The following is a 17835-nucleotide window of genomic DNA, read 5'->3' as shown; positions in this document are numbered from 1 at the left end:
TGGTCACAATGGCTATGGCATACTGAGGCGCACAGAAGCAGAGAAACGAAGCAGCCTACCCTCTCTCCACGTAACGCTCAAATCTAGTGGCTCTGGCTCTGATACTCTTTTGAAAGTCGGAATGAATAATGTTTCCAAAGGTTTTGTTTATTTACATGGCGTATGTTATGTTGAATTATTATGAACTATTAACAGCATTTTAGGGATATGCTTACATCTTTCAATAGAACCAGTATGCATTTATTGAACGATCTTTGGTATGGTAAAAGATAGAATTTTTCCAAGGGTTTATTCGAGGAAAGCAGAATTGAGAAAAATGTGGTATTCCAGTTTGCAGAAAACAGCTCACAAAACCAGATTACAAGTCAAAGACTCATTACAAAAGATTTTCAAAAAGGCTCTTTTGATTTGGAAAAAAATGAGGGACATTTTGGAAAAATGTCTTGCGGATAACAAATAAAAAATACACCTTTCTAAAGATAAGAAGGTTGATAGTAGAGATTATCGTGCTTTTGTGAGGATGTGAACAGTCAGTCAGGGCCCGCGCCACCGATTCTAAAGTGGGGGTTCCACAAAGGGGGGTTTCCTATTCAATACCTGTTGCGTGGGCCCTGTCAGTGGATGTGAGTTATGGAGACTGGAACGAGAGATATATTGGTTTTGATAAGTGAGCGAGAGGGAATAAAGAGAATGGAAGCGGAGATGTAGCTTGGGCTACGTAATGGAATACGTTATAAAGTTAAGTAGTTAAGTGGACTGGGTGCGAGTACCCCATTCTAAAAATAGCATTCGGGGGCGGGAATTTTCATGCTGGGATCATGATTTGCATGATCAATGTTATTAGGGCCATAATGCTTCTCAGAGGCATCATTCAAAATGAGGCTAACTGCAAACATTGCTCGTTGCACGTGAACATCCAAAATGGCGAAAACATTCAAGATTGTTGAAAGGCTGGGGGTGGATGTTTTTATACCAGATGGAGATATGATATCACCTTATTGTCAACATGGTTAGTTTCTTATTGATCCTCTACCCTTCGCAGGGCTTTAGAAAATATGATTGCTGGCTTTTTGCTCATAAAAATCGAGATTTGCCGCCGTCTTGTCTTCGTTTATCATAATGATTCTAGGCCTAAGTTTTGAGACTCACTTTGGATTCTTTGTTTACTGAAACAAACTTTGATATTGAGTTTTTGATTTTATGCAAGGTTTTATTTTGTTACGGTTCTAATTTTCCTACACTGAACCAAAATTTTCCAAATAGAAAAATTCCAAATAGATAAACGAGAACGGGAATGTCTAATCGAATATCTAATCGAACGTCGCATTGTAAATTGCGGACCATGATTAAATTAAGTCGTAAACCTGTCAGTCTCACGCATTTTGAATGACGCTCATGCATTCGAGTAGAGAGGAACAAAAATAGACTAATGATGTTAAATTCAAAGCGAGTTTATGAAGAAAAAAATTAACACCATGCCCTGCCTTATCCCAAACAACCGATGATAGATATCAACCGTCAAACCACCTATTTTCGTAGTTAAGTAAACATTCAAGGTAATATGAAAGTCTCTGAAACTTCAGAGAGAAACATAAATGTGTAATTTGTGTAAAAATACTATTTTAAAGTTTAATCGATAGAAAGAACATAGTTTGCTACACTGTTTTCTTTATAGTTTGGTCTGCCAGACTGAAAAGTTTGGGCTGCGTGTTCACCACGCAATAATTTTGATCATTCATTCCGCCCACACATTATCAAGATTTTGTCGTAGATTCCGCGCACATTTTTGTTTATCTGGTCATGTTCCCCGCAAATATTCCACCATTTAAACTTGTGACTTCTGATAACAAAAAAAAACAAAGAATACGAGGTTGCCTCGAAAGATAGACGAGAATCCAATGTCATGAGATAAAATTTTCAAAATAAATTAAATTGAAAGAATATACTAATATTTCACCCCGGTATACAGGGCTTCATCAGAGTTAATGAAAGGAACAAGTGAATGGATATGAAATGTGAGATGGTGATGCCGGATTGGTGGATGTTGAATGGTATGAATGTAGCGCAGTGAAGAAAAAATGGGATGATGAAAGTGGGGGAGGGAAGGGAGGTGGGTGATGTAAGGGGATGTGGGTGGTGCTATGGAGATTGATGCAATGGGATGATAATGATGACTGTGAATATATAAAAAAATAATAATAATTGTGATGGAACTGAGAATAATGGAATGTTGATGATAGAAATAGTGGTGATGATGATTATAATGGGTAGGGAAAGAAAGGTGTGGGTTCCTCGAAAGCCTTTGCTTCAAATTCTGCGCACAATTTTGAGGGAAACGTTTGTTATGGGAAGGGAAACAGTCTGGCAAACATGCACACAACACAATATTGGAACTGCCCGGCTTGAAATTTGCAATGGTTTCAACTATTCCGATTTGGGTGGGAGTCTCCTGACTTGAGGGCTCTTCTCCCAATCTCCTGCTTTCAAACTTAACCTCCCGCTTTCAGGAATTTTTTTATAAATCATTTCTTAAATCCCAATTCGAAAAATATGCTCGGGAAATAAAGATCTACATGAGTGTTTGTGAAGTTTGTCATCATACCCTTCTCTCTTTTGTTTGAAACATAGCTGATGAAGTGTATTGATTCAGACTTTCTCAGTTCTGTGAGCACATCTCAGACACATCTCAGACAGCATAAGAAGTTCTGTAATTTGAACGTGCTGCAACACTGAAGTTGTTATAATACATATAGTAACATTATTGTGATTTATTTTAACAAGAGGCCAAGACTCCCTTTTAAGGTCAAGGGTTGTGATCATGTGATCCTTTTAATTGTGTAAAGAGATCATTTTTAACTGGATGTACGCAAAAATTGTCTTACCTACTGTTATCAAGAAAGTAATATGGAGTTTAAGCACAGCGTTAACTTTATAATCATGAGATCACATCACAGGCAAATGATCAGACATGTGAGCATGCAGAATAGCATGTTAGACAACGAGGCCAACAAATGGCTGCACTTTTGTGCAAAAATAATTACATCATTCTGTGTTAAATATTAGGAAAATGTTCCAAACTGTAGTCTTGGCTAATTCAAATCTTGATTTTTTTATTTAAATCTGTGATTCTGAAACTATTTATTTGATAAGCAAAATAGGGGCACGAGGAGAAAAATAGGGCATTTTTCTGACAAGAAATAAGGTAAGCAGTTATCACAGAGGGGCTGTCCGTGGTCTAATCCCCACTTCTAATCAAAGGGATTTTATGAAGAAACACGACTGACTTGCTTCTATCGCGAAATCCTGAAGTTAAGTACCTTCGTAAGATTGCAACCCAAGATGTGCTTAAACTCTCTAATGAAACTTGTGTTTTATCCCGGGGAGGGGGGGGGGGCTAATTAGTATATTATGCTGACAGGATGTGCATGTCTTTCCCGGTATCATTTTCAGCAATTTATTCTAAGGCCAGGTATCTGTTCAAACAATATGATCTAAAGCTGGTTGCCTGATTTTCGTTTTTTTTCTATTCAAAAATAACAGCAAAGAGGCTGCCCGCCCATTGTTTTTGTGGTGTTCTGGCAACCATGGCAGCTGGCACGAAAGCTTTTGTTTTCCTTTCTTCTTTTTTCCCGAAATTCTAAAGCCAGGTGTCATTTTTAGCTTTTTTTCTAAAACCGGTTCACCAAAACAATCTTAGGAGTGCACACCCCCGTCGTTTTGGTATCCAAGTACACCCCCCCCGGTTTTATCCAAAAGGAAGTATTCCCTTTTTTCCTCTGCAGAGGCATTCTGAGTGCTAACTTTTTCACCCCTTAGGACCCAGCAGATCACTGTTCACCGTCAGTTTTCTGAACCCCTACATATGTGGGTACTTGAAAATTACCATAGCAAATTGTTCACTTTCAGGTGGTACCTACCTCAAATTTAGCCTGGTCTATCTGTAATTTGGTCTTGGATCATAACTTTATGAACCAGGCCACAACAAGTGTAATCCATTAGTAAACTTGAAATCTTTCATTGCCAAATTTTGAAGACATCTAACTGGTTTTGCATATTGAGAGGTATTTTATGCGATTCTCTCAGACTATAGTCAAAATCAAGAAATTCTAAAAACAGATTTTTGATGGTGTGCCTCTCAAGTACTCTATGTAAATGTAGTAATGTATGTTATGTGTGTCTCTGTGATGAGCTTAGCCAATAACAAAACCTTTGTTACAGGGCCAACTATCTTATTTGAAAGATATTTCAAAGATAAATCATCACGAAGGTTTTATGCATGCTCTGCCTCACGAGATAGGAAGGGATGTCCATTTTTCCAATGGGAAGATGAAAAAATTACAGCAGGGAAGCATATAGTCCAGTCAGAGTTTACCAACAAGCTTGATCAAGAAAAGGCAACAGTTGAAAAGTTCCATCAAGTCAGAGAAGAAAGTTTATCATCAAAAATGAGTTTATTTTTCTGCTATCGGTGTGGCCATGTTTTTACTTCTACAGCTATGGAAAACCATCAAGAACATAAAACAGCTGAGTTGTCAAAATCAGATTTAAACAAACCAAGCAAATTTCTAGCTCCAGCTGAGAATAAAAAAACAAATGCAGTGAGTATAAATTTGGATGCTATGGAAAGTTTTTGTTCACTTTTAAAGATGCATTTAATCAAGTACATTGTATTTATGCAATGAAATTTAGAATAAAATGAAGCTGAAGAAAAGGTAACAGCTTTAATCAAGAAGATATTACATTCTTCTGAGGAAGTTCTGGAGTCCAGTTGTTGTTGATCCTTGGTAACTTCTTAAATATTTCCGAAACTTCAAAATATTTTTGCTTTGAGGTCCATATTGAAAGGAAGATTGTTAACATGATGCACTATTCCAATGCACTACAGGTCACCAAAAACCACCTGCTTATTGTGTCAGGCTTGTGGTTTATCATATGTCAGAAACAAGATACCCTGTTCAAAGCATATTAATGCAAAAAAAGAATTTGAACAAATTTTTAGAAAAAAAGTCTGGGTCAAAAAATGAATTGTTGTGTTTTGTTGATATAGTATAACCTTAAAAAGTTTATGCTTTTTAAAGAAATTCAAAGATGTTTTATTCAGATATTTTTTATGGATCTAACTTGAAGTAATCTTTTTAAAAAGTCGGACCCATTCCTCTTTTGAATCTGTAGAAGAACAAGAAAAATACATAATAGGGTAATATTCCATTAAACATTGTTAGACTCTTTTTATTTTTTTAGGCATTTGCAACCAGACCTTAGGCATGTCATTTCTGAATTTATTTAGTCCTAAGAGAAAGAAAGAGAATAGAATCTTTAAGAAGGTTACAATAGAGTTGTGTTGCAAGCGTGATAGTGATTTCAAGTTGTTTTACATGTGAAGTTGTGTCAGTATAAATAGTCTACTGAAATTTTAAGTTCACACGCCAAAAGCTATTTTGCGGATAAGTATTCCCTCCCACCCCTCCTCTAAGAATATCAGAGCATCTGTACTGTAGTGGTGATTTTTTAGTTACTTGATGCCAAACTTATGTATAGGTTTTCATTTTCTAGCTAGAGTTATTAGCTTTAGCAATCCTTTGTTAAGTTGATGATATTTTTTCTTTTCATACTCTTTGTAAATTGATTTATGTTTGACATGCTGATGTTTATTCGCAAAATGCTAAACTAACTAGTACTACTGTTCGAAAGACTCTTATAAGTAATTTTATTTAGCTACTAAATGAATATTGTTATTTTCGGTTGAATGAAATGAATTAGAAAATAACTTCTGTTGATTAAACATCTTCCTGATGTCATCACAGTTGTCATTTTCACAGCCCTGACACTGAGACTTGTACCAAGGACCTCATTGATCTTCAGGCAGACAAGTTTATCATATGCCATAATTTCCTTTTGTGGATCCTACTGAAAATGCTGTACTGAATTTAAAAGTACAGTCTCTTTTGATTCTCTTGTTTGTTGTGGTTAATGATTAAATTTTGGTTAAATTCCAGAAGACATTGTTTTTGAACATATTGCTGTGGTGAAAGAATTCCAAAAAGGAGTTGCATGTTTTTCTGTTTTTTTCAGCAATTCTTTTTTTCGGATTCATGCTGTTCGTTCATTGTCAGCACCCTAGTAAGGCTTGGCTTTGAAAAAATTATCAGCTTAGGAGTACCAAGGTAATTTCAAATTTGTGTTTAATTTTACTCTCTTTCAAAAAAGGTGTTTTTATTTTGTTCATTTCAGTTACATCAATAAATGCCTGAATAGCTCGACTAAAAATTTTGCTTTATCTCATTCAAAATTAAGTAATTCTTATTTAAATAAACACTTGTAGTACTTGAGGCATCAGTTTTTATTGTAACAAACCCTTTTGAGAGCTTATAGTTTTAGAAGTTTGAAAGTCTTCACTATGTTCTTTTTTGAAAGAATTCACGAGAAGATCCAAAATAACTATTCAAGGAAATCTGGGAAGCAGGAGAGCATATTGCTTGATATCGACAAAAGATATGTAAGTAAAATTGACATGCAAAGCAAAATATTAGTATTCATTAATTTTGATTCATTTTGAAATTCGAACTCATTAAATTGGATTCTCGTCGTCGTATTGCTTTGTTCCTCATTATTTCACGTATTATTACTCATTGCAAGATTCACAGAATCCGGCAGAAGGCCTTACCTGCGTTTCTTCCTTCTTACACCTTAGAAAATTATAGTTCAGATTTGTTTTGGAAAAATTACCGTGTCGTATTATTTTCAGTAACGCAAGCAGAACAGTTCTTTTTAACCGTCGGCTAGTTTGTACAGATGAGCTATGATTTGAATACGACAATAAAGTTATGTTAAAAAAGAATACTTTTCTTGAAACAATTTTTAATATGGCATAAACTCTTCTCTGGAGGGCATATTTATAAGAGAGTTCGGTATTTGTCTTGAGTTTTTCTGCTCGATCACTTAATTTGTTTTGTTTTGCAGGCTCAATTCTTACCAGCATCTGAGTTCCTGCACTACAACATGTTTAATAACTTTTTCTTTGGTGGTGAGGATGCCAAAAGCATATTCAAAGAGTTTCTTTCTAACGTGGATTCGAAAAAGATAGCCTTGGTGATGGATCCCCCTTTCGGGGGTTTGATCTCACTGCTTGCATCATCGATTGGAAGGTTGAGGGCTCTTTACGAGACTGGTAAGTTGGCTACATCCAGTTCGAATGACCTGTTGCTAAACAAGGCCTGGTACAATTGTTTTCATTCCTTCGAATTACCGGTTCTGCTAATTGTCAATGTTAAATTGTTTTGATACAAGTTTTATCTTGTCAAAGTTGATAGAAGATTGGTTATGACTGATTTTTTCAAAGTGCAATAACACGAGAAACAAACAAAGCTTTAATTTTTTCAAAAATGTTTTAACACTTCTGTTTCATTTCGGTGCTTTCGATCTCCTAACTTGCAGTGGTGCATTTCTTCATATTTTTCGCTACAGACTCTACCACAAACACTGGAGACCTGACAATCGTGATGATTTTTCCGTATTTCTTGGAGTCGCATGTGTCAGAAGCTTTTCCAACTTTAAACATGACCGATTACCGGGTAAATATTAATTTTGTTTTGCTGTGGGATATATTATTTATAATTTTGCTACTCATAAATTAATTTTGATCTATTGCATTACTTTGTAGTACGGTTTTCAAAATTAGTTTGAAAATAGCACGGATAAGAGGGACCATCTGATACTGAAGCTCTTTCCGTCCGAAACGTCTCTTACTTCGAAGGTAGATGCAAGCTAAAATTGATTTCAAGATGTGGGTCGAAATTCAGTTGCTTTTCGAAAATGTTGAATGATGTGGTTAAGAACTTAAGAACCCGAATTGATTTTGTATTGGCTTTTAGTTTGTGTGTACAATCATTGCCAAAAGTACTTGGAACACCAAGCAATACGCGTTGTGTTTTTATATTTTTCAATTCTTTTCCCGGACACTTCTATTTCTGCACCCCCTTCCCTCCAAAACAATGTTGATAATTTAGAAAAATATTACAAAAGGAGCGCAAAAGAAAGTGCTTCCTAAAATCCTAATCCGTTTTATAGTAAACCAACATTATTCCGTGGGGGAGAGGGGGATGAATTGATTTTGCCCTTGGAAACTGACGTCAGTGTTCCAAGACTTTTCGCAGGGATGGAGGCTCTCATGGCGCAGTGGAGGAGTAAAAATGAAATTGAGTAGAGTCAGTCAATCATTATTGCCTTCTCCTTCCAGAACCATCTTCTTTAGGTCTTTATATCTTTGGGTGGTACTTCCATTCTTGATGTTGTCTAGCCATGTCAGTCTGGATCTTCCTCTTTTCCCTTCAATAAGATTTAGTTGCAGTGAGGCGTATCTTGTGAGTTACCAAATAGGCTAGCTTTCTTTGTTTGATAGTGTTCAGTATTTCTATTGAATAAATATAGATCAAATAGCCAGTCTTTTTAACCCTTAACATATGAAGCAGTTTCTTGCTCATCCCTACGCGTTTAACTACCAACCGAATATAAAAAAATTCTACCTTGTTGAGGCTAAAGTTTCTTCTAGTTTTTATGTAAAAAGTAGCTGAAGTTAAATTTTTTTGTAGGTCTGTTATGAAAATCATCCTAATTTCAAACAGAGAACTGCAGAACGTGGATCGCCTATTCGAATATTCACCAACATTCCAGACAAAGATTTTGTTCTTCCCGCAAGCGATGGCTATAGGTTTGTTTTTCGTTTCTGCATTCAATTTCAATGCTTGAGTTAAAACGTAGTCACCTTTTCTCAATAGTGCTTATTTACGAGAACAACTGATTCGCGTAGCTCGAGCAACGATTGCATTTTTTATGCAGTTTTTTGTTTTCAAATATTAATTTTTGATGACACCCAATCTTAAAAAGCGAGAAATTGAACAAGCACTAAGACTGCGAAACGAAAAGGAACCTACCCGTTATGACGATGATTAATTTTGCCCTTGGGCTATTTTTGATATCTTCTTCTTTGATCAAACCTCTTGCGTGCTTTGGCCCTGTCCTCCCACATAATGTAAGCTTAGCAGACATGTTACGTCATTGCTACATTGAGCTTTTTTTCAGTTATCAAATATTTGATCGTATTTTTAATTATACTAGTTTCAGCAAACATGGGTAATGCTGAATTTTGAATGAAAGTTTTTGAACCGATGTACCTTTTATTCAATTTTAGGTTCTGTAAGGTGTGTAAGAGATATGTCGCCGCGAATAACATACACTGTGCGCAATGTAACGCTTGTACATCAAAGGTCAGTCTGAATTTTCTGTTGGCTTTGAAACTTAGTAGAAATAGTAAAAGTGTAATGGTAATATATCTTTGTTTTAATTTTTATTAAAGGTATGCATATTATAAAAAAAACTGTATTGGGCCATGTTATTCTCCCATTTCTTCGCCCCTCCCCCTCAGTGGAATACTTATACGTAACCCCTGTACAAACGCAACATCCCTTCAAGTAATCCAGTTTCACCAACTCATTTTCAAGCGACAGTAATTTTTTCTCGTCCGTTCTCATCATCTGTTGCGTCCATCCAAATTTACAAGGTGCTATTCATCGTCTCAGTGCCTCTTACAGAAACTCTTTGCTGACAACTTTCCGTTTATGCTACTGTTTCTAAATCGTGGCTGAGAAACCCAGGCATCACCACACCCCCACCCCCCCCCCTTATTTCACCCTTCAACTTTGCTTCATACAACCGCTCCACACAGAATTCTCTTTAAGATCCCCCGTCTTGCACTACCACCTTTTCCGTTCCAGCATCTCTTGTGGAACTTTGAAATCATGGGGCTCTTACTTCAAATTAGTATTGATATGACGCAAAATCGGTTGATTTGTAGGACGGCAGACAGTATGTTCATTGTGAGATGTGCCAGAAATGCGTTAAACCAGGTACTGTTCCTTTCATTCTCCCAAGATCCGTATTTTCTGTATGTATTGAGAAGTCCGTATTTTCTGCTTCACTGTTCCCATTTTGTTAAGAACATTATACGATTATGATCATCCGTTACTACTGCTATTCTTTGCTATAAATCATAATATACAAAATTATTTACTTTTTCTTAAACATGGTGCAATCTATCAAAATTCTCTGATAAACACATTTATCTCCAACTGTCTATCGTCGCAATGATAAATGATTATGCAGCAATCCCGGACGCAAACTGAAAAGTGCAGTTGAACGTGGACCTCAATGACTGAAATTAAGTGACGTGGGGAACCCGAGGTAAAATGATAGCTAAGTGGGAATAGGAACGTTGAAGTTCAAAGAAACAATACTGGCTTCGAAAATAGCTGACGCTGTTGACCTGAAGTGATTGATTCCCAAAAAAACATTTTTGAGGCATGTTTCACAGTATTTGTCTCAATGTTTTTAGGTTGTCGTGTTTTTGATATTTTCTTGTTACTGTAACGTCTAGGTAGAATTCACTGCCAAACGTGCAATAGTTGTGAAGCCAAAGACCATGAATGTAGAAGGTAAACGTTTAAACTCTCGTACGTTTTAAATGCACATCGTTGTCTTCCACATGATCAATGACTTCCACACGATCAGCTTGCAATCTTTTTAATATTTTCATTTCTTCTCTCGAAAACGAGCAATGATTGTCACATGATAATGATTGTCTAATAGCAGTGATTGTCAAATGATAATGATTGTCAAATAGCAATGATTGTCACAAGATTACAGTGATTGTCACATGATAATGATTGTCAAATAGCAATGATTGTCACAAGATTACAGTGATTGTCACATGATAATGATTGTCCAATGGCAGTGATTGTCAAACGATAGCAGCGATTGTCCAATGGCAGTGATTGTCAAATGATAGCAGTGATTGTCAAATGATAGCAGTGATTGTCAAATGATAATGATTGTCAAATAGCAATGATTGTCACAAGATTACAGTGATTGTCACATGATAATGATTGTCCAATGGCAGTGATTGTCAAATGATAGCAGTGATTGTCCAATGGCAGTGATTGTCAAATGATAGCAGTGATTGTCAAATGATAGCAGTGATTGTCACATGATATATGCAACTTGAAGAGCAACTCGTATACTGATAAATGCAACTTGAAGAGCAACAAGAATTAGAGACAATATTTCTAGCATTTATATGTTGCATGTGAATTTGCTATTTTGGCCAGAGTAGTCCCCAAAAGCAGGAATTTTTCCTTGTTAAAGCTGAAAATAAAGTAATTACTTTTTGCCCTTTACTGTATTATAAAGAAAAGCATTTTAAATGTGGCTTCGCGAGACAAATAATGCGTTTCTAATAGCCAGAATGACGTGTCAATCCGATCAATCTGTGCCTACTTTATATTAAGAACCTAATTTTTGTATTCTTGAATAAGACCGTAGAAACGTTTGAAGCAATCGTGGAGGTTTTTGAAAAAACCGCGGAAATGTTTGATTTGTTAGAGGAAAATTTAACGCTCTTCTAGGAAGTTCCATTTGGTTCCCTTAGCAATCTTGAATCGGGATTTGCCAGAATTACCTTTTACCTCGATAATTATAACACAGGACAAACACGTTTTTCTAATGATTAAAAAAAACTTCATGTGGATGCAGCTAGCCTTGGCACCTTCTTATGCAGCAAACAGCAGTAAAGCCTTACTCTCTACTTAACAAGTGTCAAAATCAAGTGGCCATTGTCGTTATTCTCTTTCAAAAGGACCCTTTGCATCGTTGACAATCCCCCCTAGATCTGGAGCAACTCCGGGAAATCATGTGCCCCTTAAAAATCGTTTCCACTTATCCGTGAACACTTGCAATCTGTATTATACCTTTTTGATTGAATCTTTATCTTTTCTCATTTTTTAAGGAAAACGATGGACAGTTTTACGTGCCATATTTGTGGAGATACCGGTCACAAAAGAAAGGATTGTCCCGAAAAATCAAAACTAAATCTTAAAAGGTCAGCAGCACCTTTTATTTTTTATATATATTTTTTATGCAAATGAGTTTTAATTTTTTCTGGCCGTTGACAGCGCTCAGTGAGCCTTGTTAAAGTTATCTGCGTCTAATATAGACGTACAACCATGATCGTTAGAACACCTTCATCTATTTCCCACACATTTAAAAATTTGTTTCTTCACTAAAAAATAGCGAGTTGTTTCCAAAATGGGTTACCGCGGGTTTAATGGGTAGAAAGACATTTGATAGTTCATGACGTGAAAATGTAGCCAAAGCCCAATCCTGAATAATTCGGACTGTGCTCCAGCTCTTTTTGGCAACTCGTTGCCTTTTTGTTGCCTTGTCAATTAATTCTTGTTTATTTTAATTAGTTCATGCCGTATGCTTTCATTTTTGTTTAAATACATTCAATAGATAAGAATCAGAAGGCAAGTTTTTACTATTGAAGCTTGTGCTCTGTTTTCTGACTTAAATGTCTTTCGTATTGCAGGACAAGCTTAGAAGTTTCCACTGCAAAATAATTGAAACTTTGCAGCTTTATAAAGATCATTCTAGGAAAATTGTTTTTTCCAGGAAATCGTCTGGCAATACGGAAATTAAAGGAAAGAAGTTGAAAAAGTCGAATTCAAAATGCTTAAAGAAGAAGAAGAACAAATAATATTTTTGCCTTTCGATCAAAAGTATTATGTGAAATAAAGTCACTCTAAGCAGTGTATGATGATGTTTATAAATCTGGATGCATTAGAAGAGTAAGTAAATAATATTGTCGGAATTTCTTTTTTTCTGCCGGGATAATTCTTATAATGATTTTACTTTTTTGATCGTTAGTATCGATAACCTAATTCGATCCACCTTAATTGATTGCCCTACTCGATCCACCTTAATTGATTGCCCTACTCGATCCACCTTAATTGATTGCCCTACTCGATCCACCTTAATTGATTGCCCTACTCGATCCACCTTAATTGATCGCCTATGTCGATTCTTTTGAGCCTGAGCCACAACTGCGTTTCCTAGCGACGAATTTTTGATCTATGTTCTGACGTTTCATACTTTGAAAAGTGTCAGGAGAAAAGCTGAGTTATGTTTCAAAATGTTTGCTCTCTTCAAAGCCATTTTTAAATTTTGTACCGCAAAAAGATTGTTTAATTATCGTTGTTGCTGCATCGAGAATATTTTCAATCTCAACGATGAAGTAATGAAGCTGGGAAGTAGTGAGTTTTTTATATTTGTTCGAGAGAAAAATGAGCTGTTTTTTCAAAATTGTTTTTACAGTTTGAATACCCTATCCATTGCATATTTTATCTTAATAAGCTAGGGTTTGCCTCTTGTTTCATTATAACCATCCCGAATGCTTCTTTTTTCAAAGATAATCTTTTGTTTTTTCCGATGGATGTTTTTCAAGCTAGAAAACACCCACAAAACGCTAAAATAAATAGTTATATGGAATTATTATTTCTGCTATAATTATTCTGTTTGTTTCTGATTATTTTTTTACTTTACGTGCCGTTTGTCAGTCTTGGACTCAGCTCAGATTTCTTCTCAAATTTGGTTCCTATCAAAGTCACAAATAGCTTCGTCTTCTAAGGATTACCAAAATAATTCTTTTTGAGAAAAAACCGTCACCAAACAATATTGTCAAAACCAAGAAACTCGCATGGAATCAGGCAGTTATTTATTTACATGTTCATCGTGCAATGGGCCTAGGCAAATTCCGGTACACATTTAATTTCGAAACTCGGCACAAAGATGTAAATTATAGTGACTGTCAATTTCATGTTTAGAAATAGGCTCATTTGATAGTATTCATCACATTTATTGAGCTTATCGATGCAAGTTGTGTCGAAAACCCATAATCACGATTTTTTTGGTTTGTTTACAAAGCCAGCATGTTGCGTCTTTATGTCTCTACTGGTTTGTTTGAAATATTTTTATTTCTGGATGAATAAGTGTATCTTTTGAGTTTTCGACTCATGTTCTGGCGTGCTCTGAAGAATTTCAATCGGAAAGCCTCAGTATGCTTCAAAATTTTTTCTATTTTCGTAGCCATTCTATAGACATAGGTCTATTGCATTTAATACTTGGTGTGTGTACTTTCAAACTCACTTATCGTTAATATCACAGTTTTGCTTGAAATCGTGTCATTTATGGCTTGAACAGCCCCATCCTAGAGTTTTCTATGCGCCTAACAGCGCTAGATTTTCATTGTCAGTTTCAACCATGCTTGTGTTGTTTACTATCATGTCCTATATTACGCTAAAATACAAATAACTAATTAATAACTAAGGCTAATGCTAATGTTAATGACACGGCAAGCAGCGAAAATTACTTAAATACTGCAAGAAATAGTTGAACCCGATGAGCTACACATCATGTCGATGTAAACCCAGTGGCGGATTTAGACCGGAGCAAACGGAGCAGCTGCTCCAGTCAGAATTTTCTAAATTTATTATAGTGCCTGTTTGATATTAACTTAGCTCTGTTACTTCATAAATCATCAATTAATACTTCCTGATGCCCCCCAAACAACCCCTGTGGACTAGATAGGTGCCTTAGAGAACTGGTTTACATTTTGTCGTCTGAGTTGCTTATGTGTTGACTGTGGAGGAGATGTTCACAATTTTGCTCCACATGAAATACGTCATGGTCAAATAAACCAATCAGACCACTGGATTTTGCTCCAGTTGATGAAAATTTGCTCCAGGAAGTGCTGGTTAGCCAATCAAACTACTGAGCAACTGGAGCAAAATCCAGCTCTGCGATTGGTTTGAATCCGTTATCGGGAGCAAGTTGGAGCGCACTCTTTCGAATTGGAGCTTTCGTAACGTTCTGTGTGTAACGGGGCTTCGAAAAAAAACTGACGACAAGGATTTGAGTTTTTTGAAAGAGAGACGGCAAAACAGGTATGTTTACTAATGTCAATTATGTATGTCGTTTAAGAGAGCCCTCTTTTGATGCTGTCGTTGTGGACGTTTATAAACCCAATGAGATAGGGGTTCATTTAGGCCTATAAGCAAGTCATGTTTTTTAACAGATTACTTTCTTATCACAAAGTTATTTGGAAGTAATAATGGTACAGATCGTTTTGTCTAATCTAAAAGCGCAAAAGGTCCTTATGCCTTGGCCGCTGGGAATACTTGTGGGAATGTAGCTAGCTGTAATAAATAGAATCAAAGCTCTTGTCAGAGGCGAGGGGCAATTCACTCTTTCAGCCAGTTTCCCTCCAAACAAACAGATTTCTAGGGATTTTTAAAAAGAGCTATAGGGTTTCAATTGTTGATTTGCCCCTCGATCAAGAGTGTTTGTCTCAAGCACGGAGCTCTGCTCTGAATTCAGGAGTTTTATGTAATTTTAATATTATGATTTTCTTTGAATATACGAAGATAAAGGAATTGGTATCAAACGTTGCTAATCTGGGTGGGTCGCTAATGACTGATATGATATAATCGATTTCAATACTCTATAAATTGTCTTTCAAACTAATGTTTGTCTTCCTTCATCTAAAGCCCCGGCAAAACGACTGGACATTTTCACTGAACATGCACTGGACAAATGTCCAGCGTAAATGTTGCGTCGTTTTGCCACCTTGTCCAGTCTTGTTCAGCGATGTTGAGTGTTGTTCAGTCGATTTTGAAGGAAGTCAAAAATGTTCAGTGGACAGGATTAAAATTCTTTTGTTTGTAGATGTTGTAGAGAAATGTTCAGTCGTTTTGCCACTCTACTGAACATTGTCCAGTTCGCGCACGCGCAATGAATGTAATGGATAGGATTTGGCGCGAATTTATTTCCATTATTCAAATCTTTAACAAACTTTCCTAGTCAACACCGCGAACGAAATGGAAACAACGTGAAAATTCAATTCGACCAATACCAGAAAAAGGCATTTCATTAGTAACGACGAGTCTTCCGATCAGATTAGCTTTAGTTCCGATAAGGAAAGCGATGTCAGAGAGCAGGAGTACGGTGATTTTGATAAACCTAGCTGTCATAGCCACTTGTCAATAATCGATCTAATTCATACGATAACACGGTTAGGGCTATGAAAAGTGTACTTTCAAAGGTAAAGAGATGCCCTGTTGCCAGTTTCCCCACCCGCATTCTTCAACAGGGAAAAAGTTCACTGGACAATGTTCAGTCGTTTTGCCACCACCAATATTTTTTTGATGTTCATACTCTAAACAAGTAAGCAATGTCCAGTGTGTGACCAGCGCAAATGTCCAGTCGTTTTGCCGGGGCTTAAGAGATAATAAAAGCTATTCACAAATGCAGCTTGTGTTGATTGAATTCAGACCATTAGCATTTTTTAGTATTACGATTACATAGGCGAGTTTTTGAAACTGATAAGAATGACACTTCTACCGATGAACAAACTGCTATTTCCGCGAAAAACCACCGCAAAGGAAACTTTCAAAGGCATCAATTTGATTAAAGGGCACATGTCGCTTTAGTAATCGGCTAATACAACAAAAACGTTTGGTGTGAAATTCCATTCTTTCGTGACTTGTCATTTATACGTCATGAAATTTTACTGCCGTGAAAAGATAAAAGATTCAGTTTGGTTTATTATTTTAAAATTCCGAATTAGTTGCGTGTTTCTGTTGAGAAAGAATTCCGTCAACTAAAGTACAGTTTCAAGCAGTTTTTTAACAAAATTTTTATAACCTCTAAATTGCTACTAGCTTTATTTAAAAGTTTGTGCTAGTTAGAAATTTTATCTGAGATTCGCATGAAATTAAAGTCGTTTTCAGAGAATCTAAAGGGCGTAGTCATAATTTTTTTTTCGGGGGCTCCGCCCCCAACCCCCTCAAGTTCTGCTCCACTCAGAATTTTCGCTAGATCCGCCCCTGAAACCTACAAGTCAAAGTTGGAAAAGAGAAAAGTGGAAACATCAAAACAGAATAGGGATTGCACAGGGTGACTGTCTCATTGCAGTACTTTCATCTTGTACCTTGCCAGATCCATGAACACCGAGAACGCAGCAACACATCCATCCAGGAAGAACAAATACTTTGAAATAAACCCCCAGTATGCTGATGACATCACATGGCCATCTACTGCAAAACATCGAATAGATCATATTAAAGAAACTGTTCCTGGTAAACATGAAGAAAGAAACCTGCAGTTAAATAAATCAAAAATGGAAGAAGGGAAATGAAGGAAAAGAGAATTGACGCATGGAATGAATGCAAAGTTCTTGGAAGTCTACTCGGTACAGAAAAAGACATCAACAGAAGAAAGATTTAAGCAATTAATTCCTACAAAACGTTCAACAGAATTTTCAGCAGCAAGTAAAACTCCATCATGATCAAACTGAGAACATTTACTGCCTATGTGCAAGTGAGTTTCTGTACAATAGTTAACTGTTGACCTTGACGAAAAAGCTAGAAAACAGCACCAATACTTTTCAACGTAAAGAAATATTACCAACAACGAGCTCTACGTCAGAAAGAAATGTCAACCATCGAGTGAACAGATAAGTGCACGGAGACTAACGTGGCTAGATCATCTGATGCGGCTGCATCCCGAGACACCAACAAGACACCAACGAGACACCAACGAAAAGCCTTTGAAGAGCATCTTAGGAAAGTTAAAAGGCCACAGGGAAGACCAAAGGCGACATGGATGCAAACCATGCGCCAGGATCTCAACAGTATCGGCAGTGGCGAAGCTAGCCAAAAATTGTTGGTCCTGCTATATGGACAGGGCCACGCCCTTATTCAATAGGAAAAGCCCATGGACAAAAATTCCTTTTTGCAGATGAATTTTTTCTTAAATTCAGTAAAAAGCAAATTTTAAATCGATGTCTATCTCTTGAAAAATAAACCCATACTTAAAGACGTGCTTTAGGGTGCTTACTTTTCAAACAAATCTATGTTAAATTGTAGTAAGCCTCTACAGCTGAAGTAA

General features: G+C 36.4%; 1 protein-coding gene across 1 annotated transcript; it reads left to right on the top strand.

The window, feature by feature from the left end:
• Positions 1-254: 254 nt before the first annotated feature.
• Positions 255-12691, top strand: LOC135696409 (rRNA N(6)-adenosine-methyltransferase ZCCHC4). Its single transcript, XM_065215788.2, has 12 exons — positions 255-1009; positions 4219-4598; positions 6073-6164; positions 6415-6496; positions 6961-7168; positions 7465-7571; positions 8589-8707; positions 9188-9263; positions 9851-9902; positions 10430-10487; positions 11837-11929; positions 12502-12691. Exons 1-12 carry the CDS (start codon positions 922-924, stop codon positions 12584-12586), a joined length of 1440 nt encoding a protein of 479 aa, XP_065071860.2. The 5' UTR covers positions 255-921; the 3' UTR covers positions 12587-12691.
• Positions 12692-17835: the final 5144 nt, after the last annotated feature.

Source organism: Rhopilema esculentum, chromosome 14 (genome assembly GCF_057945365.1).
Source record: "Rhopilema esculentum isolate cy_ngs chromosome 14, ASM5794536v1, whole genome shotgun sequence".
In the NCBI taxonomy this organism is placed as follows: Eukaryota; Metazoa; Cnidaria; class Scyphozoa; order Rhizostomeae; family Rhizostomatidae; genus Rhopilema; species Rhopilema esculentum.
The sequence above is the reverse complement of the archived record's forward strand: the minus strand, read 5'-3'. Positions and strand labels throughout refer to the sequence as shown.